Genomic DNA, 24,665 nt, shown 5'->3' with positions numbered 1-24,665 from the left:
TTATCCTCAATAGTTTCACACTAGATATTTGTTGCTGTTTTGCAGAACATTTGCAGCATATTTTTAGTATTGAAGCTACTACACAGTAGTACAAGGCTGCCTCTCTCAAAACCTTACTTCACAGCTGTGCCAGTTAAATCCTGTTGTACAGTATTGAGGAAACAGCAGTGCCTGTTTTGAACAACTGAAGATAGAGGATAATAGTTGGCCACCAGAAGCAGAAAGTTAGGTATCTGTAAAATGTAGAGATAAGTTAGTTTAGGACTGTTTGTAAGGTGATCCTTGGGAAATTCATTCAAGTTTTCTGAAGAGATTAATTATTTGGTTTATTTGAGTCACAAATTGAATTAATTTAAACTGCAACAAGGCTACTCTTCTTAATCAGAATGTCTATACAAAGTTTCAGTGCACTTTAAGAAACAATTTAAAAAACAAATTTGACCTAATTTCCTTTGTTAGTTTATGTTGACAATGGTTAAAAAACAAGAGACATGAAGTTTAGTGGAAATAGATTTCCTTTCATATTTATTTAATCACTGTCTCTCAGTTGAAGAGTACACACACTGTATAGTGGTGCTAAGCCAAAACAAGGTAGTTCAGTCCTGCAGAAATCATACTGGGAAGGCATTTCAAGTGTAAGTGGCAGCATTACACATATGAGAATAGGAAGATTTAGAGTCCAGTTCTCCCAGGCAGGTGAAAATAGAAAACTACCTGTTGTAAAATATCACAGCTCCTTCATGACAATCCCAGTCTGTCACAAGCCATCAGTGCACGACAGAAATTCAGAGCCCTTTCCCTCATTAAAACACGGTGCAGCAGATACAGCTGTGGTGACAGCTCTGTTGGTGTTCTGGCAGGTGAACCCAATCCCATACTATGAATCCTGTGTGTCTGACTTCTGTGGCTGTGACAGTGTGGGGGACTGTGAGTGCTTTTGTACCTCAGTGGCTGCTTACTCGAGGAGCTGCAGCAGAGCTGGTGTGTGTGTTAACTGGAGAACCCCTGCCATTTGCCGTAAGTACTGCCCCGAGGTGCACACAGAGCAGTGCCCCTGGTGCTCAGACACACGGAGGATACAGAAGAGCAGAACACTCACATTGCTATGAGTGTGTGAGTGAACAAGCTCTTTTTGTCATGATTATCTTATTAAAATCTTTTAAATGAGATTTAAAAATTGTCCCTGCCCAGTGTCTGACACCTAAATGCTTTTTTATTCTTCTGTTCCAGCCGTGTTCTGTGATTATTACAATCCACCTGACAAACATGAATGGTTCTATAAGCCATGTGGAGCCCCTTGCCTAAGGACCTGCAGGAACCCACAAGGGAAATGTGGGAACTTGCTGTACAGTTTAGAAGGTAACTCTTCCTTGACTTCAATGCAGTTTATGGCAGTTGCAGCTGCTAGTCTGGACTAGTTTTAAATGTCTGAAGCAGAAACTCACTGACCATGCCTTGTTAATTCCCTGTGTGATGGTGCCATTCATAGCATCATTTGCCTGCTGCCTTTAAATATATGGAGAGATAAAACACTATTCAATATAAATTAGCAAAGAATAATTATCTGTTGACAAATGTAGTAAATTAAAACTTTGGGGAGAGAGATAAAAAGAAGACTTGGAGAAATAATTGGTATTAAAAAGAACATTAATAGTGGAATCACATTAATTTGGATATCAAATCTGTATTTGGTAGATGTATTTATGTGTTTTCCTGTATGTATGTAACTCAGACTAAGAATACTTTGTTTAATTTTCCAGGCTGTTACCCAGAGTGTAGTCCTGACAAGCCATATTTTGATGAGGAGAGCAGAGAGTGTGTCTCCCTCTCCAACTGCACTTCATGGTAGGTCAATTGATGGTGAGAAATGTAAAATAGGACTGGAAAGGACAAACTAGGAGATGTTTTGTTAATGTTTATAGGCAGTGGCAATTACTATTAAATCCAGGTTTTTGTAAAAGGAGGTACAGTTGCAGACATTGTTATTCCATATACTAATTCATTTCAATAAAACAATTATTTTTTACTCTTTCTCTTCAGCGATCCCAAAGAGAAACTATGTTCTGAAGACTCCAAAGGTAACTTTTCACCACCCTCACCATGCAGTGAGTGATGGCAGGACTGAAACAACCCAACATCACATGTTACTGCAAACATACTGGTAATAGGAGGCCAGACAGGTAGTTCAATATGTGGGTGTACAGCAGCACAGATACACTTTGATAAGCAAAATGCAGCCTTTGACCTCAAGAACTGTGTAAAGGATAATCCTGGGGAGGAAGGAGACAGGTGTGATGTGTAGGATTCATCTTACCCAGGCTAATACCACTTTTCCACTTCTCCACTTCCTTGGTAGTCAGTGAAGACAGATAGATAGTACTCTATAGCAGGTCATTCATGGTACCTCTTTTAATAAGAACTTTTAGAACAGGGCAAATCTTGTAGAAGTGCTGTTTCCTGGCCGTTCATTTAATAAAATAAACCAAGACAGCTGGCTTATTAGATACATATTTGTGTGCCTAAAGGACACATTTGGTTAAGGTTCAGTATCCGTTCATTCCCATATCTGGGTGAAATCACCCCAAAACACAGGGTGACCCAGTAGATAATACATTTGCAGTTTAGCTGGTTTTGTTACAGTAATAGATACACTTCCATTGTTTCTTACATGTACAGTCTCCAAAATCTGGAGAGCTTCTCATATATTTAAATGAAATTGTGTACCAGTGCATGCTCCTCGTTTGTGGATGGAAATGCTGTTCAACACCTCCTGAACCAGTGTTTTTTCACTGAGAAAAAAGGCAGTAATCCCAGTCACACTCCCTGCCCAGAGAGAGTTCTCCTGTGCTCCATGCTGGGTTAGTCCAGTACCAATTCTCTACTGGCTTTTACCAGCCAGTATTTCCTCTATGCAAGTTGACTCTAAGAAACACCTGCAACCAGAAAAATCCAACACACTTCAAATAAGTGAGATAGACTCACAGTGCAGCTTCTCAAATAGAAACTGAGAAAGTTTCTTAGCCAGGTAATTCATGTTTGATGTCGTGAGCTTCAGAAGGGTAAATGTAGAGTTTGGTTTGCTTTTCACTTGTATTCATATTGCAAGTGTCCTCTGTTGCCATGGCATTTTCTCTTTTGGTGCCTCAGTTTGCCTGTGCTGCTACAATGGGAAGACCTACACCTTAAATGAAACTGTGTACAGCCACGTGTATGGGACCGAGTGTGGTGAAGCTGTCTGTGGCCCTAATGGACAGATCATTAAAACCCTCACCCTCTGCAGAACTCCATCTACAGCAGCACAAGGTACCAGATTGATAAAAGGCTTGGTGGTGATTCTGTGCAAGTCCATAATGGTAATAAGATTTATTCATCCTGGAAAAAGCCTCCTACAGCATGTCTAGGATAAGAGCAGAATTTAAGACTGTTGAAGTGTCAAAACTGAGGGATCACAGCTTATGGGTCTTATGGTGAGGACCAAAAGTGTAATTTTATAGATTCTTGCTGACCTTACTGTCAGTGAGGTTAAGAGAGAATAGAAAGATTCAGCAGTTTTTCATACAACCTTTACAATAAGCTCGAGCATATCACAGTTGACACTCTGGTGTTATTAGTCTCAATATTTCATACTTCTAAATCTTTTTTTTCCTCCTTATCACCTATAGCACAGTCTGGTTTTTATTGTACTGTTTTCTGCATTGGAATAAGTGAGTCTCATACAGGTCACTGGAATATGAAAATAAAGCTTCCTGGCAGTTAACTCCTGTTCAAAAGACACTTCCCAGTGTGAATGGAATGTGAAAAATCAGAAAATAGGAAGGAAAAAGAGATAAAGAAAAGAGGGGAATTTGCCACATGATTTTTAGAAATAAAAATAAGTGGCTAAAAAAATATTTTTTATATATATATTATCCTGGCAGTAAATTATACAAGGGAAACATGAGAAGTTATCTTCTCTACTCATGGGAGTGGAAGAGCTAAATACTTGATGGTGAGCCTGTGTGTTTGGTATTTACTGTAAATGGTAACAAGTGGAATAAGTACAGTGAAGTAATACCTAATAAAGGAAGGATTATTGAAAGCAGACTGTAGGTGGCATAGTAAAATGTTTACATCATCTGTCTCTATTACCAACAGTTTCTTTGAAAGTAAGCATTAATAATCCAAATGGAGTGCCACTGGAAATCACCTCTCCAAAGTCAGGTAAAGTACTGCAGGACTAGAAACATTAAATTGGAATGAAAAATGACAGAAGGGGCATTTATTGTGTTCCATATAGGAAAAAAATAACTTGGGGAGGGGTGTGTTTAGTATTACAGCACTCTACTGTGTAATAGAGTATTTATAAATACAGAGGATGGTTTCAGTATGAATGTGTACAGAATGTAGTGGAGGTAAAAAAAAGATTTTTTTTTCTTTTTTTTATTATGGTTGTAAAGAATGTAAGAGATGTCATAGAGTTTGCAAGTAGAGTAGTAGAGGATTAAAATATCAATTGATTTGATTTCCTGCAGAACCACATATGCAGTATGCAACATCTGCACCTCCCTCATCAAAGATCACCACTCCCTGCTTCTGCAATGACAATGGCCAGTTGGTACAAATGGGTGAGAAACCATGCAATTATTTTTCTGCACCAGTGACATGGAAAGATGTTCTGATTGATAAAAGTGCTTCAGCAAGTGCTCATTCTGCCTGTCACAGTTAGACATTACCAGAAGTTGTTACATCTGTGAACTGTAGCTAACACCTTCAGAACTACAACTCTCCTATACCCAAAAACTTTGTTCTGGTTTGAACACCCTTGGTGTAAGGAAACTAATAGCAATTGCTGATGTCAGCAGAGCTCTGAATCCCAAACTGCTGAACATGAGCTTGTAACTCACAGTAATATTCCAAAAGCAGGGGAGGAAAGACTTTTCTTCATTAGTTAATAGCTCCTGCTTCACTTACCTCCTGGTGTTTGTGTAGAGCAGATGCACTGGGTGATGTACTCAGTATTGTCTCTTCTTGTACTCATTTTCAATTCCTTCCAATGTACCTAAGAGCAGAATTTCAGATTAGGCCTTGTGGCCCTCCCTCAGTCTTTGCCATTTGGATGAATTGCTGTCCAGTTCATCCATGGCATCCCAGGAGCTGCAGACAGACAGTCCCCTGAGCATGGCTATTGGGATAATTAATGCAGGGCTGAGAATTCAGCTGTTCTGTGATCAGGCCTCAGGCTAACTAACACTTGGGTTTTGCCCTTGCAGGACAAAATGTTTCTCTGCCAGTGAATGTATCAGGTCGTTGTGCTTACTCTGTCTGCAATAAATCATGTCAGATTGAATTAATCTGGGCAGAGTGTAAAACTGGTCATGCTGAGACCCTCAGGGTCTGTGATCCACATTCTGAAACCTGTCCATCAACACCTGCTCCTGGTGTAACAAACCAAGTTCCTGCTCCCTCAAGAACTTCTGTGAGCGATTGTCTTGCACTCATTCCTCCCAGAAAGGTGAGAGACTTTGAAGATGTGTCTCATCATTCATCATTCCACCATTCATGCATTGCCTGCAGCAAGGATTTAGTGTTCTCCTCTGATGCTGGTATCCAGCACTACAGCTGGACTGTAGGTGTGGCTGAACGAGATGATTTAGAAATATGTCAGAAACTCCCACTGAAAGAAGAAGTTGAAGATTCTTCTGTTCACCTGAAACACCTAAATGATTGTGAGCACAGCTACCTAAGATGAACAAAGACTAGGAGGTGGCAGTGTCCTACCATCAGAAGTGGTCAGGACCCTAATATAGATATCTAAAAAAGTAGATATGAAGGCTCTCTTCATTCCTATATGGCTCATATTGCCTAGTTTCCAGAGCCAGAGTAGACACCAAATTTTGCCATGCTAAACCAATAGCTAAATGGAATGTAGTTGCTGTGTGTGATTTTAAAGATTTTGTGACATGACTTTGTTATTTGCCTCTCCTCTTTTCTTTTTTTTTTTTCCAATTAATCTATAGTTTAATGAAACATGGGATTTTGGAAACTGCCATACTGCCACTTGCCTGGGAGAAGGAAACAATATCAAATTGTCTGTCATGACTTGCCCACCTCAGCAACCGAAACTCTGTGTCAATGGTTTCCCGTTCACAAAACACTCCGATGAAACCGGGTGCTGTGAAGTCTCTGAGTGTCAGTGTAAGTGGCAGGAGAATTCCTGAAGTTTATCCCATGTTCAGCTATGTTCAGCTTTTCTTTCAAAAAAGAAAAGTCTATCTGGTCAACATCTATATTATGTTCATATCAATTCAGTAGTATGGAAGAGAAATCCCATCTGAAATCTTGGCTGTTGAAAGCAGATGTCCTTGCTAGAGTAATTTTTCTTTATCAAACTGGGTATTTTGTCTCTGACTGGAAATGAGTAAAATGATTACAAGTAACTTGTACTTACAGATAGCCCAGAAGTCAAACTTGAAGCCTGTCATTCTGTCTTCTAGGCATTTGCAGTGGATGGGGAAATGAACATTATGTGACTTTTGATGGAACATATTACCATTTTAAAGAAAACTGCACCTATGTCCTTGTGAAGTCAATTCATCCTGACTCTTACAACTTCTGGATTCACATAGACAACTACTACTGTGCTGCCACGGGTGGAGCAATTTGTTCAATGTCCCTTATCATTTTTTACTCCAACTCTGTTGTTATTCTGACACAAGCAATGGAACATGGAAAAGAAGCAAACTTGGTAAAGTATTGCGTTTAAATGACTTCTCAAAATTATTTTGCTGTAGTTGTATTACTGTACTGCTAAATGTCCTATCATTACAAAAGATTAAGCTTGTGAAATATGGAATGGGTAAGAAATGCAATTACTTTGCTTCTTCTCTCTGTTTTTTGCTTTGTGTCACTAAAATCTGAATATTCTAAAAATCAGGGAAATGATCACGTAACTGAAAATTGTGTTTTTCATACTGATATGAGTATTCAAATATAAATTGCAACATATTAAAAAGGAATATTAGCCAACTGCTTAAATAACTGCCTTTGACAGACATAGGTGCACCTATGGTCTGAATTTGTGCTGCTCTGCTTTCCATTTTCACTAATCATGTACCTTACTCAATGAAAGAGTGCCCATAAAAAACCTTTTGTTTCTTTTCTTTTCAGATTTTGTTTGATGATAAGAAAGTAGTTCCAGACATTTTTAAGAATGGTATCAGGATAACCAGTTCTGGCCTTTACTCCATAATTGAAATACCTGAATTAGATGTTTACATCTCCTATAGTCGACTTGCATTTTACATAAAACTCCCTTTCAGCAAGTTTTATAACAATACCAAGGGACTCTGTGGTGAGTGTCCTCATCAGCTGACAAAAAAATTAATGCTCTGAATTTTTCTCCTTCTATCTCTTATTCCCTTGTAAAATCTCTAGATACTTGCAAGTTCACTATTTCTCACAAATGTTAATAGGTTTATTTAATTGAAAGACACTATCAAGAAGTGTAGTTTTAAGTCATAGCCTTTCATTCTGTTCACAGTCTGTTGGAGGATGGAGATGGAATTTTTCTAGGCCGTTCCTTTTCACCATATCAACTTCATATAAGAATGCAGGAAATGTGGAGAGTCCTGTACCATCCCACTTACTCTGGCCACTAGGAGAAATCTATCAATGAACACATCAATTCTGGTTTTCATGAGTAGCTAGCAAACTGTTTCTTTGAGCCTTCTCTTCCTAGAAACATTTTGTGTGAATTTATCCAGGACCCCACATGTTTCTCCCTTCACACAAGGAGGAGAACTTCCCCCCAGATTTTCTCTAAAAGCAGCTTCCCCAGCATCGACTGTCCTTGAACTGTCATTTTTATATTGCTTCCAGGTACCTGCACCAACCAAAAGTCTGATGATGCTATGAAGAGGAATGGTGAGGTTGTCAAATCCTTCAAAGAGATGGCATTAGATTGGAAAGTCCCATATCCTACCAACAGATACTGTAATCATGGTGTCTCACAACTATCCAAGACTGAGTACCATCAGCATTGCGTGCCTTCTAGTCTGTGTAAAATCATCTGGTAAGACAACTCCCAAAAGTATCAGAAAAATAAGTCCACAGGGTAATATTCTTCTTCACTAAATGGCTTGGGTGAACTGATTCTAGGATCTGAAGAAAATACAAAGTAATGCATACCTTGTGAAACTGAGCAGTGAACTGATGTGTGTGTTCTTGAGCTTGGCAGACATTTTTCAACTGCATCAGCAAAATCAGTCGTCTGTTAATAGTGTCTGCTGCTTGGCACTCCCTCTGCCTGTCAGTTCTGGAGAGGCCAAGTGGGAACTAGCTATAATTCAGTATCTGAAAGCTCTGAATGATATGAAACACAGAATACAGTAAGCAAATATATGTGTCTGTTTCTAAAATAATTTCCTTGTTTAAAGCAGGATTTTCAAACATGCTAGCATAAAAATATCAGCATATAGACATATAGCTATGAGCTGTGCAGGAGCCTTTGCAGGTAGCAGTCCAACATAATATTGTTTCCTTTCAAAGCATTGTAAAGAATGGCAGGTAAAACTCATTCTTTATTAGGCTGTGGGGGTGCATTGCCTATGATAACAATTTGTAGTTGTACCTTGAGACTTTGCCTGGGGCAGGGGGGATGGTTTGGCTCTGAGTTGAATTCTTCCTTGGAAGTAGCCCAAGGTTTTTCTCCTTGCTTTGTGAAGGACTCTGACGGAGTGCCACGGCGTGGTCCCCCCCCAGCCCTACTACGAGGCGTGTGTGGCCAGCGGGTGCTCGGAGGAGCACCCCAGCACCGAGTGCCAGAGCATGCAGACATATGCAGCCCTGTGCGGGCTCCAGGGCGTCTGCGTGGACTGGAGAAGGCTGACGAGCGGGCAGTGCGGTGAGCCCGGGAATGGCAGTGCTGGGAGCCCGGGAATAGCAGTGCTGGGAGCCTGGGAATGGGCACACTGGGAATGGGCACACTGGGAATAGCAGTGCTGTGAGCCTGGGAATGGGAGTGCTGTGAGCCTGGGAATGGGAGTGCTGTGAACCTGGCAATGGCAGTGCTGGGAGCCTGGGAATGGCAGTGCCGGGAGCCTGGGAATGGGCACACTGGCAATGGGAATGCTGGGAGCCTGGGAATGGGCACACTGGGAATGGCATTGTTGGGAGCCTGGGAATGGGCACACTGGGAATGGCAGTGCTGGGAGCCTGGGAATGGCAGTGCCGGGAGCCTGGGAATGGGCACACTGGGAATGGCAGTGCTGGGAGCCTGGGAATGGGCACACTGGGAATGGCATTGTTGGGAGCCTGGGAATGGGCACACTGGGAATGGCAGTGCTGTGAGCCTGGCAATGGGCAGCGAGTTAAGCCTGGAAAACACCCCCTGGGGTGAAGCAAGTCTGGTCTGCTCTGTCCTCTCCTGCTTCTGTGGACCTGAGAAATAACAGGAACAAACCAAAGAGGTTGTTCCAGTCCAGACCTGGTGGGAAACAAAGGGGAACCAGGCCCACAGTGTCTCCTGCGTAGCTCAGCCGGGGAGCTGTGTGTGTTCCCCGCAGCTCGGGCACTAGATGGCAACGCGCTGCTTTTGTCTGCCTGCTTTGCCTGGCACGGCCACGCCAGGGATCGGGGCGAGCGCTGCTGCTCCTGTCGCTCGCCCCTGCTGGCCCCATCGGCCTCTCTCGCTGGGGCTGCAGGGACCCCTGGCCGGGCTCTGCGGAGCCGGGAAGGAGCTGCGGTAGCCTGGGCGCTTTGTCCCTTCGTGTCCCTGCACCGGAGGGTTCCCCACGGGTCTGGGCTGTTTAACCTGTGTGTTGCAATGCTCCACAGAGGCCAGCTGTCCTCAGGATCAGGTGTACAAGCCATGCGGGGAAGCAAAAAGAAACACTTGCTTCAGCAGGTGGGTCATTTCCTATAAGGCGTTTTTCAAGTCCACGATGTGAAAATTGCCAGGAAGTTTAAAGTTCAGATTCCCTTGGGATTTAGATGTCTTGATTGCCCTGGGCTATGTTTTTGCCTCTCGTTCATTCACATTTCTATTCTGTGCAGAGGAATCGTTATGGACACCCTTCCCTCCCAAAATAGCACATCAGTGTTTGTTGAAGGATGCTACTGTCCTGAAGGAAAAATTCTGCTGAATGATCATGATGGCATTTGTGTGTCTGTTTGTGGTAAGGAAGGGTATAAATGGTGCTATGGGAAGTGGGGGTAAGAGCCTGACTAGAAGTGCACATTAAGGGGGTTGTTTTGGGTACAGAGGAAATGGGGGAGACCTTGGTACTGACCCTTTCTGGTGAGGCTGGAAGCATTCCCGATTGAGAGTTTTTGCCTGCTCTTATATGCAGAAGTTGCAACTTTCAAAACAACAAAGAACAGCATGTTTAAGATGTTTTTGTGTTTACAACCTGTGACTTTGCATTCTGAATTTCTCTTTCTCTTTGTGGCTGTTTTTTAAGATTTCAATACCTTCCTTCTGTTCCTATTTTTCTGCTTCTGTTGTTTTCCCTGATTGAGTTACCTTTAAAGTAACATCTAATTCATTTTGTAGGTTGCACTGCACAAGATGGCTCAGTGAAAATGGTAAGAGAGAAAGGAAAATACGGTTTTTATAGTTTATCTGTGTTCTGTGACCTAAAAATCAGTGAACTGCAATGACAGTGGGGAGAAAAGAAGATTTTATTAACTCCAGAACTTGTTTAATCACTTGAGGTACAGAAACAGAAAGACCAGTTTGTGGAAATCGGTTTCCTGGTAGAACTATCAGGCTTTCCTCACACATAAACCTGCAAAGGAAGGTGCCAAATAATGGCATTTTTTCTTACTGTTCCCTTCTTCTCCCTCTGGGATTTGAACTACACAATAAATTAGGTCAACTCAGTCCCACACTGGCTTGCATCAGGCATTAATTGATATAATGCTTCCAGATTTTGCTCTCTGAACTGCTATCCCTCTTGTTTTTATAGCCTAGAGAAGCTTGGGAACATGACTGTCAATACTGTACTTGTGATGAAGCGACCTTGAACATCTCTTGCTTTCCCCGCCCTTGTGCTAAATCTCCACCTATCAACTGCACAAAAGAAGGCTTTGTACGCAGAATAAAACCACGTCTGGAAGACCCCTGCTGCACAGAGACAGTCTGTGGTGAGTAGATCCTTCACATGCCATAATATGGCATTCATTTGCCTTCTTCAGTAATCCTAAAGTGAGATGTGGTGCCCCACAGGCAGCAGATTCAACTGAGCACGCTGGAGTGGTCATTTCTTCCATCTACGCGCCAGGAGCTCTTGCTAGCAGAAAAGAACTCCTCTGGTCCAGCTTGTACTCTTAATTAGTGCCATGACCTGACAGATAATTACACTGGAAAATCCCCTGTGGATCATTAGGTCCAGCTGATGCTCCACAGGATCCTTTGGCTGCTGTCCTTCTGAGATGAGAAGGTGATCCTTCCACAGAGATTCACCCAGCAAGGGAGGATGTGTTCATCTTCCAGGCTTCCCTGAAGCTTCCTGTGGAGGTTCTTGACACTTGTTTGCCCTCAACTTTGTATTTGCACCCTCCCAGTCCCAAATGCCCATCACAGCACAGGAGTAGCCTGCTCCTAAACCTGGCCATTCCCAGTATCTATACCAAGATGCAGGACAGAGAATCCTGGCAATGGTAATAGGATAGTTTTTTCCAAGTAACACTGCTGGATGGGATGCTTTGGCTTACTTTGTCTCTGCTGTCTATTGCAGAATGTGATATAAAAACCTGCATTATCAACAAAACAGGATGTGACTTAGGTTTCCAGCCAGTGGTTGCTATATCTGAGGATGGTTGTTGCCCTATCTTCTCCTGTAGTAAGTACCTTGTTTCCTTAAGGTGTTTTATTTATTCCTTGAAGCATTTGATTTTTCTAAATGAAAGATTTTAGGCAGAAGCCTGTTGCCTTCCCTCTCAGTCTTTACAATTGGGCTATTTTTTCCCTTTTTTTCCCTTCCCTCCCCCCCCCCATTTTTTTTTCCTGAGTTAGAATAACTGGTTCAGGTTCTCTGTAGCCAATATTCAGGAAATGTAAAGCTATTGACCATATACTGAATGATAGTTAAACTGAACTCATCCAGAAGGTCTGCTGCCAAACTATATTTCCAGATTCATACACATAAACCCATTAGCTTTGTTGCCTGCATGATGGTTAACCATAAAGAAGAAGTCAAGTAATTTCAAGTATAGGTAAAAATACCACAAGACAAATAGATTTTACCTTATGGAAAATACCAGGGTATAGAGTTATCCCCACTTGATGCATCCATCTAAGTAGATGCTACATGTGGGCTTCTGCATACCAATTAGCATCATGTACTAGTTGCTTTTTTTTCACCTCTTATATGGGCTATTAAGTTCAGCTCTGCTCTTGGAACTTCTCTAAATCAGTCACAATTCAGAGATGAGAACAGTAACTGCATCATTCCTAGCACAACCTTTTCATTTATTTTTCTTACAGTACCAAAAGGTGTATGTGTTTCTGAAGGAGTTGAATTTAAGGTAGGTCTTCTTCCAGACACTTCTTCCTATGAGTTAATGTCGCCTGAGTCAGAATTATCTGAAGTTCTTGTATTCAACACTCATACAAAAAGCAGGATTAGAATGGCCTATAATTCTTCCCTGCCAGTAGTCTCCTCCCAACCCCAAGCAACCTGTAATTCTGGAAAAAGTTACTGAATAGGTAATGCTAGAGACCAGCAACTTGCTTACTAAAAGAGGTCTTGCTCATGCTTTAGAGTCAATGGGTCAGAATTTTGATTGAACAAAAATTTTAAATCTCATTGAATGTTGTAAGATTATTTCTTGGTCAAACTGACCAAGAATAGATGCTTGGAATTTATGAGAACTCATTTAACATCCTTGATACACTTGGGAGTGTCAGCCTTGTGTTCACTTTGTGATACCAATGGTGAGGTTTTTAGAGATCTGGATGTATATTCATTTCAGGAAATTCTTCCAAAAATAAACCTCCTAAGCAGTAGTTTCTTTGATAGGCCAGGGGGATGTTTTTTCCAGAACCCTCTCAATTCTTGTCACAGTTTTCTCTCTCCCCTGTATTTCCAGCCAGGGGCAGTGGTGCCTAGAAGCTCTTGTGAGAAGTGTGTGTGCATGGATGAGCAGGATCCTGTGACACAGACCAACCGCATCCAGTGCCTTCCAGTGCGATGCCAGACCACCTGTCAGCAGGTCAGCACCTCCTTGACCACAATGGCTCTTGGGTTGAAACAGGGACAGTGTAACTGCAGCATCCATGCAACACTGCAGGATAGACTCTTCTATTAATTGTTCTGTAAAGTCCTTTTTAGGGTGCTGGTTATTTTCGCTCTAGCAAATTTAGGAGGTCACCCTTGGAAAGGTGCCCTGAGGGGAAATGATTGCAGACCTGTTAAAGTCTGACTGCTGAAAGATGTTTGTGTCATTCTGTTGATGTTGTCCATTGTCATCTCATAAATGAAGATTGTGAGGAAACTGTACAGTGGTTTATATATTTCCAGCACTTTCACTTGTGAGTGGGGAATACTCAGTTACTTCTCAGTACTTGTGAGAATCAGCACTCAAGTTATTCAGTCTGTTCCTGACTATAAGCAGGGTGGTTGCTTTTCCATTCGTGCCCAGATAAGGACAGATGAACCACCAATGTTAAAAATGGACAAAACCTTTCATTGCACTTTTTCCTGAAGCCAGCCACACCCACAGCCACTAGAAGACCAATGGATACCTAAAACACAGAGAGAAAGTCTTCACATGTCTGACAGCAATAGTTCTTGTAGATAATGATATCAGACCAAGCAGTGGTGGCAGATTGTGCTAAATTAATTTATTTAACCTCTTTTGTGTCCTAGTCTGAAGAGAAGAATAGTCAATGACAGGGTCTTCATGGCAACTGAAGTACCCAGAAGTCATTATTCAGTAAGGCAGAAAAATTCCCAGCTTTGATTGTCAGGCTTAATGTGGTTCCAACAGGTTTCAAAAGACAACAGAATTGAAACCAGAAGGTTGGCTCATTTCCTCTGCCATCTTCAGCATAGCTTTGATCCAAAGACGCTTCAGCAACAAGACATGGGTTAACATGGATAAATGGAAACTTTATTCCCACAGGGATTTCGTTATGTGGAAGAGAAGGGTCAGTGCTGCAGCCAGTGCCAGCAAGTGGCATGTGTGGCACATTTTCCATTTGGCAATGTGACCATTGAGGTAAGCACTCCCTTGCTCTTGCTCTGCACACAAGGCTGAATTCTCAAAGCATTTCAAGGCTGGGAGGACCTCAAGGAGATGTAAAAATGTCTGCATTTCCAAAGTGAATGTAGATGTTTATACAGCTGTTCCCTGCTGTGTGCATCTCACAGGCACTACCACGTTGACAATTATATTCTCTGGCAGGAATGGAAATCATGTTCTCTCTCATCCACTTCTCTTGATATGAAATAGCCAGAAAGAATTTGGAAGGGATGGTGACATGGTGTAATACTGCTCTCGCAGAGATACATGTGCTGGCTTCACATCACACTGCTCCCATCTGAAGCAGTTTCATTATCTTGCCCTGAAGATACAGGGATACAGTGTGAGCAAGCTGATAGAGCTGTGCTGCCACTGGTTCTGAATTTGCTGAGGCAGAAATGAAGTGACACAGCTGCTGTAGTGTTCTGTGACTTGGTAACACACACAGCTAATACATCATGTCTTGCAAATGTAGCGTTGTGTAGGCATGTGCTGAACCTTTAAAGGATGGGCTTGATGATCTTGGAGCTCTTTTCCACTCTTAAAGATACTATGATTCCCTGATTCTAGCTCTTTGGTTTTATTACAGCCTGCTACTCTTGTGTATGGTTAATGATGCTGTTTAAACCAGTGTCTTATCTTATATGCTATTGCTTCTTTGACAGCTCTTGTATTCTACATCTTCTCTATTTCTATTTCTTTTATTCCTTGATAATTTATCTTACCAGCTGGATTTTTCTGTTCCAGTATATAGTTTTCATCTCTGCACGAGGAGGCTTTGCAGTTATCCATTAATCTCTATTGCAAAGACTTTTTTTCTCTTTCACTCCTTTTCATTTTCTTCCATCTATTAAAAAAGAAAACTGTTGAAATTTTTGAAAGAGTTATTTTTCTTTTATATATATTTTAGCCCACAAACATTAACACATCTACCTTCTGGCATTTCTGTTAATACCTTTATGCTCATTCTGGCATTCTTTCATTCCTTCCCCTTGGGAGGCCACAGAAGTGATTTTGCATAGACTGGTAGTGGGCGAACTTGGTGCATAATTTGTAAATGTGAGTTGCAGACATCTCAGCCGTTTCAGAGTGGTATGAGCAACCCAGTCTTTGACAGTTCATTGACTTTATTACTGTTTCACTTTTCTAATTAGAAATGCAATGTTTTAATTTTTTTTTTCTGTTTTTATCAGGTTGGAAAGAGTTATAAGGATCCATATGACAACTGTACTCAGTACACATGCACTGAATCAGCAGGCCAGTTTTCCTTGACTAGTACAATAAAGGTCTGCCTACCATTTGAAGAAGCAAACTGTGTGCCAGTAAGTGTTTTACAGCCATAAAAAGACTTCTATATTGAGCCCTGATGCTGGCTTGGGAGTTATATTTGCTGTTTTGAATGACTATTTCTGGTATGATTATCCTTGTTTGAAGGAAATGTGCTTTTCCATCCCCATGTCCCATGGAAATTAAGCAAAAATATTTGCAAACAAGCCCACACAATTTACATTGTTGTGGGATAAGCACTAGAACTTGAAAGAGAAGGGTATTGGAGCAATAGCAAGGAGGGGTTTCTCATCACTTGAGAAATATCAGTGTTGTAAAATGCAATTGAACAAGTAGTAACTCATCATGGATCTTTGAGGAACTGATGAATAAAGTGTCTTCTGTTATGTGGTGTGCCATGAAGTGAGGAAGTGGAACATGAATGAGCAAGGGGTAACATTCATACTTAGGCTTTCAGCTATTGGTGGTTTCCAGTAGCTTTCAGAAGCATTTTGGGACTTCACAGCAGATCAAAGCAGGGACTAGGACAGCCATGTACTTGAGCTAGCTCTGGGATAGGCTCTGCCCAGCCAGGCTGTTCAATTCCAGGGGCAGCTGTCATTCTCTGAGGCTGGGGTGTTTATACTGGCTTCAATAGTACCTAAATAAGATCAGACATGTATTACAGGGTGTCTTACCAGGCTTGTGAGAGGATATATACTTTTAAGAAAATTCACTTCCTTCCTTGGTGGATGATTTGTTTTGGTTTAGGTTTTTTAAGCAGCTTTGTATATAATTGGTACACAAATAGGTCTGATGAGGAATTTGTGTGGATTAGAGATAAACTGTAACTGAATTCTCATCATTACTACTGTCAGCTTAGCACTACATTCATCTGAACTGACTGTTCTGGTTACTTTCAATACAGGGGACAGTTGAGGTGTCTTCAGATGGCTGTTGTAAGACATGTGAGTACATTAAATCACTGCTTCTCTATTCCAATGCTGTTTGGTCCTTCCCTGCTTGTAGCCCTTTTTCTGCATGCACTGAGAGCCTGCACGTTCCACAGACTGGAAGACAATTTTACAGCAGCAGAACTGTTCTGTACCTCACAGCCAAGACTAAAAATCTACCTCATTCTTCCAATGGGGACACTAAAATATTTTTATCTCCTCTTCTTGTGTTTTTAAGTAACTGAAATACTGTTAGCTTGAACTATACTCCTGACAAGAACACTTGTAGAAAATACTCTCTGTGTTCTTGCATCTGCAAATTGCATGGAAACAAAGTTTTGAGCATTTTTCCCTGTAGCATCCACTCAGAAATCCTAGGTTGTTATAGAGCCACAAATGTAATTTGTAGCAAATTCAGGAAAACCTAAACCCTTCACGTCTCCTTTAGGTCTTGATTCAACAGTATCTTTACATGCTAAAGCTAGTCCACAAATGGAAAAGTGCATTGACCAGTGGGGAATAATTTCGCTGAATTAATGCCTCTTTGCACTCTAATTTTTGGTTATGATTGTGCATTTGAACTGTGAGAAATTTTACTAGGATGAACTGTCCTTGGCTTACTAGCAGATACCTTTCAAAACATTTGTTCCCCATTCTGAAGAAGCCTAACAGAAGTGTTCTTCTGCCCAGGTATTGACCTACCACACAAATGCAAACGCAGTGTGAAGGAGCAGTACATTGTCCATGGCAACTGCAGGTCAGCTGCTCCTGTCCCTGTGCCCTTTTGTGAAGGGATGTGCAGTACCTACTCTGTGTAAGTTGGAAGTCTTTCCCTTGTCTTCCTGGGTTCTTGTCACCAGTGGGCTGCAGCTGTTTGTCCCCTTCCTGCTGTTTGGGAGGACCCTGTTGGGAAACTGGGTGTGCAGAAGAGCAGTCATTAACAATGGCTACAATTTGATAGAGTGCCTTGTCTTAGTCAGAAAAACAGATCCTTTGGGAAAGATGGCAGCTAAATTTATTAAACATGCTCTTAAAACATGTCCTTGTATGGCTTTTGAACAGCTCTAGGAGGTTTTCCTGCTTTTTGTTATCTGTACGAATTGCTCCTTTCTGTCTTGCTAGAACGGGCCTAATCCAAAATCCACTGAAGTTACTGGGATTTTCCCCACTGCTGTCAAAGGATCTGGCCCTGCATGGCCAATAGCATCCTGAGGAAAAGCTGTGATGAATAAGCAGAAAAATAAATAGGAAATTTTGCTCCTTAGTAGTATGTGCATTTGGAGCAGCAAATACAGATGAGTTTGGGAAGACCACAGGCAGCAGACTGATACAAAAAATCTCATTTCTATAGGTATTCTTTTGAGGCCAGTGAAATGGAACACAAATGCACTTGCTGCCATGAAAAAAGAAGTCACAAAGTGAAGGTGGAACTGGTTTGCTCGAACCATAAAACAGTCCAGTTCACATATGTGTATGTAGATGAATGTGGATGTGTGGAAACAAAATGCCCAAAGAGGATAACATGAATATAAACTAAAGGAAACATTTCGTCTCCCATTTAATCCTTCCCTAGCAAGTGAGTAGTTTAGTAGTTTACCAGCTGTGAGTAACCTTCAAATGACCATAGCAGTGCTTTTTCTTTCTGGTATTATATGATGTTATGGAAATTAGCTAAGATTTTATTCTAAATGTTTGTAGAATAAACTGCATTTCAAAGAGGACTTGTTCTCCTGTTTCAGTGATGCTAATGGGGCAAAGTGGCTGATGTCTTTAATCCCACACTGATGTATAAACCAAGGTTATTACAAGACACTCTAGAGACAACTGATGCCTTTCAAAAGTCCTGCCTGAAGAAAGTGCACCTTTTTAAACCATAGCCACGTGTATCACTTCATTTCCCTCGAAGGGAAACAACAATCACTTCCACAGCTGCACTTCAGGCAGAGGTAGGACTTGGCTCAGGGCCACATTTCTGTTCTTGTCCCCAGTGGTCCCAAATCTACTTTGGCTGTGACTCTGGGTCACTGGAGGAAGTCAAGGTGGTTTTTTTCTTTCTTCACAGTGAGCACTATATCAGGAGTGTAAATCATGGATCCTATATATACACTACAAAATGAATATATTTGCATCCTTATTGGGAGTCCTTATGCCACTGGGAGTTTTTATTATTTGCCAACGTCAAGCTCTGATCTGTGTGTTAGTTCAGTCTCACTACTGGTTACATGACTATGATTTGTGTGACAAAGAATTGACTCCCAGCTAGCATGCCCAGTAGTAATGGTGACAGGATTTCATGTGGACAGGGATCAAAATGATCCAACAATACCTTGAGAGGACACAAGGAAGGCAGATGCTTCTGTTATTTGTGCAATTTGTGGCCTGCAAAAGAACTGAAGTCTGTGACTTTCTCAGTGTCCTGCAGCCTGCTGTGGAGGCTTTTTGAGAATTGTTTTGCAGGGAATGCTTTTGAATGGACCAAGTATGATGATATGCATTATACTTTAGCTTTCCATTTTTTAAGTGCTGCAGCTCTTGAGCCCCAAGGAATCTTTAATTTGCTTCTTTTTCATAATAAATCCTTTCAGCAGATGTCACGTTTCTTTGATGTGTATTGTTTCATCATGATATTGCTGATCTTAAAATTATGGGGATCCTTGATATTGTTTGATTAGAAGCTATAGGAACCTCCAAATAATTCAGTTAACTGTCTGTACAATGCAGCTCCCTTGGAAGGCACAATTGCTGACTGTAGCTCATGTAAAAATTTCACATTAGTCCAGAAAACTGTTTTTATTGATAGAAATCAAGCTCACAAATGCTTTTGCAATGCAAGGAACAGCACCAAAAAAAAAGGACATTCCTTTCTTTCCTCCTTGCCTTTCCCTGAGGGGGAAGAAGTCATTCTTGAGTGTTTTTGTCATCAAAATAGTAAACAGACTCTGTAAGTAATCACATACACACCCATGCAAATCAACCAGCCAACCAACCAACCAACCAAATCAATAATTGTCAGCAAGATAACTTAGCAGGAACAGGATCAGAAACCTTTCATATCTCTGCATTATCTTCAGGTGGGAGAAGGGAATAAACCACAATCTCATCATACCAGCTGTCTTTAGATTTCTATCCTCTTGTCTGTTTCAGTGGTGATGGGATTTTATACAGAAGCTGAAAATGGCATTGACTTAAAAGCATGCTTTCTTGCTCATTTTTAGCATGCATTTTGCTTTTCAAGCAAGTGAAATGTTTGAACCAAAGGCATATTTCCATCACCAGGATGCTTTTGATCACGTGAAATCTCACATGCTCCTTCTTCATTCCCAGTAACACCTGGCACTCCATTTACTCACTCAATCCAGCATCTAACTGGTCTGTGTGATACTACTTAGAGCCCTGAAGGCCAGGTTTTAAAGAGAACTCTTTGGTTCTCTGTTTGGAGGTGCAGAGTCTTACTTAGCTGCCAGCAAGGTAAAGCCTTTTTCAAGAGAATTTCAGCTTCTTCAGCTCAAAGACAGTCACTTAATATTACAGAATCACAGAATATAATCCACCTCCTGTCCCTGCACAGGACACCCCAAGAGTCACACCATGTGCCTGAGAGCATTGTCCAAGTGTTTCCTGTGCTCTGTCAGGCTTGGTGCTGTGACCCTTCCCTGGGGAGCCTGTCCCAGTGCCCAGCCATTCTCTGAGTGAAGAACCTTTTCCTAGTATCCAACCCAAGCCTCCCCTGATGCAAATTAAGGCCATTCCCTCAGGTTCTGCCACTGGTCAGAGAAGAATGGTGCCTGTGCTTCCTCTTCCCCTCACAAGGAAATTATAACTGCAATGAGGTCTCCACACGATCTCCTCCAGGCTGAACAGACCAAGTGACCTCAGCCCCAACTCACACAGCTTCCCCTCAAGGCCCTTCAATGTCTTTGTTGCCCTCATTTGGACCCTCTCTAATATTAATAGTTTAATATCTTATATTGTGGTGACTGAAAACATACACAATACTCAAGCCAATGGGTCAAACATCTCCCCACCCTCCACAAAACCAAAAATCAGCCTGGAGGCTGTTTGATCAAGATGCTGACAAGCTGGCCCTTCTTTGGCAGTGCCTGTGCCTCTGATGCAGCAGCAGCACTGCTGCTTGTCCAGAGCAAGATGGACTGCAGCAAAAGTCTGTGTGTCCTTCTTTAGGCTGTTGCCACAAGCTCCCCACCAGAATGGGCGAAGTTAAACACAGGTGACCTTGCCTGAAAGAGCTTGATTTGACCATGATCCTGCTGCTGTTGCTGTGTGGCTGCTTCTCACGTGTGCAGGGTCAAGCCTTCATCTGTAGCCCAAGGCCATCTCTTCCAGTTACTGACTGGTCTCTGCAAGTCAAACATTTCCCTGGCGTAACTCAAGAAAAATCAGTGGCATGACTCCAAGTACTGTTTATTCCTTTTGTGTGAATTCTTTACACCAGCATAAACTTCAATAGGGTAACCCCAGGAGAACCAGTGCTCAGCTGAGCCAGCTGGGCCAGGGCTCAGCTGGTTTCAGCCTGTAGCCATTCTTTCCTTATCATACGAGGATGGTACTCCCAACTCACTGAACAATTCTGAGCCAACACACCAGGAAGTACTGTCACACATTGCTAAAACAAATATTTATCAGAGATACTGCCTTATTCAGGAGAACAATTCCTAAGACACTTTATCATTTTACTGGTGTGCTCTGAGTCTGGGTTGCTGTTGTAAGATGAGCTCTGACTTGCCTATTGGTTTGAGGCTTGGAAAGGTCAGTTCACAGCCCTACTTTGATATAGATTAGCTCATTTTAAGTTTTTGTTTTGTTTTGTTTTTTTGCTTTTGCTCCCAGTTATTGGCATTTGCAAGGTAGAGAAGAAAATGCAGGTTGTACTCTGAATTTTTATTTGGGGAGAGGTGCTTTGCTGTGACCTAGTTCTCTACTGAGAGATCCCCTGGCTGTGGAATCCGACCTGTAGTGTTATCTATGGTGTGCTTTATCGATACCAATCTATTCTGATATCTAGAATCTCAAGCTGAGAACAAAGACTGTGAACTGTAAATGCCCTCTGATACAGAAGGGATTGTTTAAAAGAATGCTGCACCTACTTTGTTTCAGTGTACCGGCTAACAATTGGGAAGTTGCAAGGTAAACATGAAAAAATTTGTCTAAATATCACTCAGGAAAGTTATCTGATTAGTAATGAACCAGAAAAGGAAAGAATCTGGCAAATTCGATGGATCATCGTTTAGGTGAAGGGGAGAATAAAGATTGAGTGGTCTGAGAGCTGTGCCTGATGCTTCTACAGATTCGTGTGTTCATAGACATGTTCTTGGCCTTGTTCATATTTCCCTCCTGATCTAAGATAAGGACAGAGGTAGGCCTTTGTTTCTTTTATGTGATTGTTTCTTTTATATGATTGTAACATTTAAGTTCATAGGGCCTTCGTGCAGTGATTGCTGCTTACCTGGCATCCCAAACATCCTTTAGGAGAAAGAACTGTGACAATTTTCCAGAGACACCAAGACAAAGGTATCAGCTGTGAAAATCTTTCTTGTTTTTACACTTCAAAGGATCTGATTATTCAGTATCTTTGGGGCAACAATGGAGTGTCAGTTTACCTTGTCCAAGGCCATTCTCACAGCCATTTAACCCTTTGATAACCGAAAGGGCTCTCAGGAGAGCAGCCTCACTGGAGCCCTGCCTGGTAATTGCCTTGGCAGTTTGACCGTGAAGCCACACAACATTGTAACTTCTTAAGCGCTTTACTTCTCTCTGAAAAAGGTGAAGGCCCAATTTCCATCAGTAGTCTGGCATGGAAGTTTAATTGATACTTCCTGGCTTTAATTATTTTTTTAAACCCATATGCAATCTGTCCAGTGGCTTCCTGTAACTGTGGATTGATAGTTCTGGTCACAGAAGTGTTTCACTCAAACTTGTTTTCTCCAAAGGCCTGCTTTTAAACTATCCTCCTTGTTGGAAAGAAAAGTATTTAACTACAAATTCTCCAGAGCATCCAGTCCAGAAACCAAGAACGACTGAATAGGTAGGCAATGGTTCATCCTATTTACATTTAAAAAGATCAGGACTTGAAGCACTGTACTCTTTCTGTTTAGTTACTGAAAATTGCTATGCATCTTACCTCTGCCCAGCCCTTCTCTGGAAATGTTCCTGCCTCTCTTTCTTTTGATTTCCCAGTCTGAGGTAAGTACAGCCCTACCTCATCCAAATCCTTTAAGCAATGTAAGGATTTGATCCCAAATGCCAATGTTATATACTTGTGACAGCAAGCACCAGATATTTGCCACAAATTCTGCCAACCCTGTATCCTACTTCGAACATCTCAACCAGCAGCACTTTCAGTGACAAACTCTTTCACCCTGAGTTTTACTAAGACTAATGCTGAGAACGGTTTCATAGCTTATACCAGCTTCTTTGTAAAGGGCTTAATTTCACTTGCTTTTAACATTTATAGTCATTTTCTGAATTTTCCCTTTACTCTTTTTTTGGTGTTTTAAATATAGTCCTTAGAAACTGATCTCATTCTCACCCCTGACACTGAATGAGTCATATTTTCACTTACATTAATGTCCCTTAGCATGACTCCAGCAAATCGAAGGGATCTTAAAATTGGGCTAAATTAGCAGTGAAGTTAGTGCCGTCCCTATGTGTTTTCTTTATAAGTTATATTCAGCTTCAGTGTATGAAGGTCTCTGAAGAAGTGCATGAGCCCTTCCACGTTGCAGCTCTGAAATGGTTTGTTCCATGTCACCACCTCTCCCTACACTGCTGCTATTCAAAGAGAATCTTGAGGCAAGTCAATTGCCACTCCTTTACAGCATCTTGACTTCACTTCTTTCCATATCTTGACATTATTCTATGTTGACTGATCTATTTCCTGTAATGCCATAAAAACCTGGCTTAAAACCAGAGTTTAAATTGACCTGCAGTGAGCATTGTTCTATAAACAAAAGGCTACTAAAGTGCACTGTAGCCATACCAGCTGCCACTTTATGGCCTGGAATTAGCCTTTGCCCAAGGGCTACTTCTCTCAAGAACCAGTCCACAAACCTTAACATTCCCAAGCACCCCAATTTAGTTCTAGCATGCCTGCTTGAACTTTCTGTTTGCTCCTGATGATGTTTTCTCTTTTTTCAGACTTCAGGTTAGGCACAGAATAGATTTCCTGGATATGTGATATATGCTATAAATCCATCTTCCTTCACTGTTGCTCCAGGAAAATTTTTAGGAAGTGCTATAATTCATCACACTGTTCCAAAATTAGTAGTTTGGAAAATCCTTCAAGAATTTTTACAGCCTGCAATACTGGTCTGTATGGGGAAGTTCTTGTCTGGAGTCAGTTTACTGAGAACCAGAATAGCTCCCTTAGCTCCTGTGGATGTTTGTTCTTCTCCATCACCAAATAAATTGGACTAGACATCCTCCTAGAGATGCCAGTGCCTTTCCAGGAGCAAGTAGTTGATTGGGTGAAGTTTTTGTGTCCTATGTTGTGCTGTTCACGGTAAATCATAATAATGACCCTTATAGCCATTGTAGAAGGAAAATCAGTTTCAAACACATTCTCATCCTACATCTACGGTTTCTTAATGGAATAATTATTCAATGGAAAGGTTTATGCCAGAAGGAGAAGCTATGCCTATTAATTCACCTTTCCCTCAAGCTGAACGGCTTGAAAAACATCTGAAAAATAAACCCCAATCAAGTCGAAAAAAGCAAACAAAGGTTTCCCAGCAGTCTCATATTTTGCATTCAGTGCAATGCTCACAAATGTCCTTGACTTTCCTGACATGTTTTTATTAATAACTAATGAATTAAGCTGCTTGATTTTGATGTTGATTTTTCGCTGCAGAATATGACTCAGTGAAAGGAACTTCTTTGTACCCTGGGCATTTTGTGGGATGGCATAGCACTTCTGATAACAAAATTGTCTGTTCTGTAAAAATGAGTTGTTATTTTACATGATGAACAGTTCTACAATATTGTGTAGTATCATTCTTGCTTGTAGATACCGTGGGATTCCATCATACAGTTCCATTTCAATGCTTCTTTATCACTTTAAATTCCCTAGTTTCTAGTAGCTTTGGGCCTGATTCTCTTCTACTTTCTAATTTATAAATATGTGATAATTTAGGATTTTTTTTTTTTCTATTCACAGCTTTTTATTGCAGCTTTAAAACTGAACTACATTTTTTTGTTTTTATT

The 24,665-nt window shown here is 41.3% G+C and overlaps 1 protein-coding gene across 3 annotated transcripts in view; it reads left to right on the top strand.

Annotated features, from left to right (window-relative positions):
* The window catches only part of LOC106863600 (mucin-5B), a 42,365-nt gene extending 24,199 nt beyond the window's left edge, over positions 1–18,166 (top strand). Inside the window, exons 24-49 of one of the 3 annotated variants that reach the window (XM_088166697.1) lie at positions 861–1,017; positions 1,231–1,359; positions 1,761–1,845; positions 2,041–2,078; positions 3,148–3,303; positions 3,772–3,783; positions 4,147–4,200; positions 4,512–4,604; positions 5,250–5,491; positions 5,997–6,174; positions 6,474–6,724; positions 7,147–7,330; positions 7,858–8,050; positions 8,703–8,881; positions 9,814–9,883; positions 10,033–10,154; positions 10,532–10,563; positions 10,947–11,124; positions 11,718–11,822; positions 12,467–12,507; positions 13,072–13,194; positions 14,107–14,202; positions 15,420–15,548; positions 16,421–16,460; positions 17,136–17,259; positions 17,797–18,166. In XM_088166697.1, the coding sequence (XP_088022823.1) occupies positions 861–1,017; positions 1,231–1,359; positions 1,761–1,845; positions 2,041–2,078; positions 3,148–3,303; positions 3,772–3,783; positions 4,147–4,200; positions 4,512–4,604; positions 5,250–5,491; positions 5,997–6,174; positions 6,474–6,724; positions 7,147–7,330; positions 7,858–8,050; positions 8,703–8,881; positions 9,814–9,883; positions 10,033–10,154; positions 10,532–10,563; positions 10,947–11,124; positions 11,718–11,822; positions 12,467–12,507; positions 13,072–13,194; positions 14,107–14,202; positions 15,420–15,548; positions 16,421–16,460; positions 17,136–17,259; positions 17,797–17,971 (3,186 nt within the window). In that variant the 3' untranslated portion in view covers positions 17,972–18,166. Of the gene's footprint in view, positions 1–860; positions 1,018–1,230; positions 1,360–1,760; positions 1,846–2,040; positions 2,079–3,147; positions 3,304–3,771; positions 3,784–4,134; positions 4,201–4,511; positions 4,605–5,249; positions 5,492–5,996; positions 6,175–6,473; positions 6,725–7,146; positions 7,331–7,857; positions 8,051–8,702; positions 8,882–9,813; positions 9,884–10,032; positions 10,155–10,531; positions 10,564–10,946; positions 11,125–11,717; positions 11,823–12,466; positions 12,508–13,071; positions 13,195–14,106; positions 14,203–15,419; positions 15,549–16,420; positions 16,461–17,135; positions 17,260–17,796 lie in introns of all 3 variants that reach the window. The other 2 variants (XM_088166696.1, XM_014893093.2) reach the window with 2 other exon arrangements.
* The last annotated feature ends 6,499 nt before the right edge of the window (positions 18,167–24,665 follow it).

Source organism: Sturnus vulgaris, chromosome 6 (assembly GCF_052056855.1).
Source record: "Sturnus vulgaris isolate bStuVul1 chromosome 6, bStuVul1.hap1, whole genome shotgun sequence".
Lineage (NCBI taxonomy): Eukaryota > Metazoa > Chordata > Aves > Passeriformes > Sturnidae > Sturnus > Sturnus vulgaris.
This window is presented reverse-complemented; position numbering and strand designations above follow the sequence as displayed.